The 943-nt window shown below is 44.8% G+C and overlaps 1 protein-coding gene across 1 annotated transcript in view; it reads left to right on the forward strand.

Annotated features, from left to right (window-relative positions):
- LOC108793386 (protein-glutamine gamma-glutamyltransferase 6-like) overlaps nucleotides 1-943 on the forward strand; it is a 39,534-nt gene that overhangs the window by 24,321 nt on the left and 14,270 nt on the right. Inside the window, exon 8 of the mRNA XM_018564315.1 lies at nucleotides 22-125. Coding sequence (XP_018419817.1) covers nucleotides 22-125 — 104 coding nt within the window. The remainder of the gene's footprint in view (nucleotides 1-21; nucleotides 126-943) is intronic.

The following is a 943-nucleotide window of genomic DNA, read 5'->3' on the forward strand; positions in this document are numbered from 1 at the left end:
TATATATATTCCTTTTATTAGGAACTTCCATGTATGGGTTGAGGGTTGGTTTGCCAGGAAAGATATTGGATCCAAATATGATGGATGGCAAGTTTTGGATGCAACTCCACAAGAAGAAAGTGAAGGTGAGGGAAATCATACACAAATGGAAACTTGAGATTCTACCCTGAACAAATCAAAGGAAGTCGTGCTTAAAGTGCAGTATTTTATTTCATTATGGATAGTACAAGTTTTACATAAAAATTTAGTTAAATAAAAAGGTACAACTGTTTTTTAATTGGAGAGGTACAAGGGTCTTTTGGGGCCCTTATCAGTCCACTTCATCTTGGACTACAGGCCACGCTCCCACACTCGGAAAGCATTTGTTCTCAAACCCATACTGAGTCTCTTCTAGTCCTCAAGTGAATAGGCCATTAGGCAAGCATGGCCTTGCTGATGCACTGCATCACATTGAAGTAGCTGGCCTTTTTTTTAACTTTACTAAGTCCTTATTTGGTGAAAAAGTCACAAAGAATGGACAGGAGACCCAAGGTGCTCCAAGATGGAAAGGACCGTATTACTAGTCCATTTAATGCTGACTGAAATTTGCTCCTCTGTAGCTAGTGGTTAAAAGTTCATCCTCTGGCCCATTCTCCTGGTGATCAGAGGGCCACTGTGCCCTATATATACAAGAAGGGCCGGATTTCCCACAAGGCCAACCAAGGCCCAGCCTTGGGGCAGCAGGGGGTAGAGGGGTAGCTGGAGTGTGGAATTCTTATCTCCCGATGCCCGGGACATGCAGTTCTGGGCACCGGGCGGGTAGTTGTTTTCTACATTTGGCCCTGCTTTGGGCAAGCAGATTTAAATGTACAGCAGGGAAGCCGCCGCTTGTTTTGTACAAGTGATCCCAGCAATGTCGCTGAGATCACTTGTATGCAGCCTGCAGGTCTGCCATTCTCCATGG

Source organism: Nanorana parkeri, unplaced genomic scaffold, assembly GCF_000935625.1.
Source record: "Nanorana parkeri isolate BGI_ZX_2015 unplaced genomic scaffold, ASM93562v1 scaffold743, whole genome shotgun sequence".
Lineage (NCBI taxonomy): Eukaryota > Metazoa > Chordata > Amphibia > Anura > Dicroglossidae > Nanorana > Nanorana parkeri.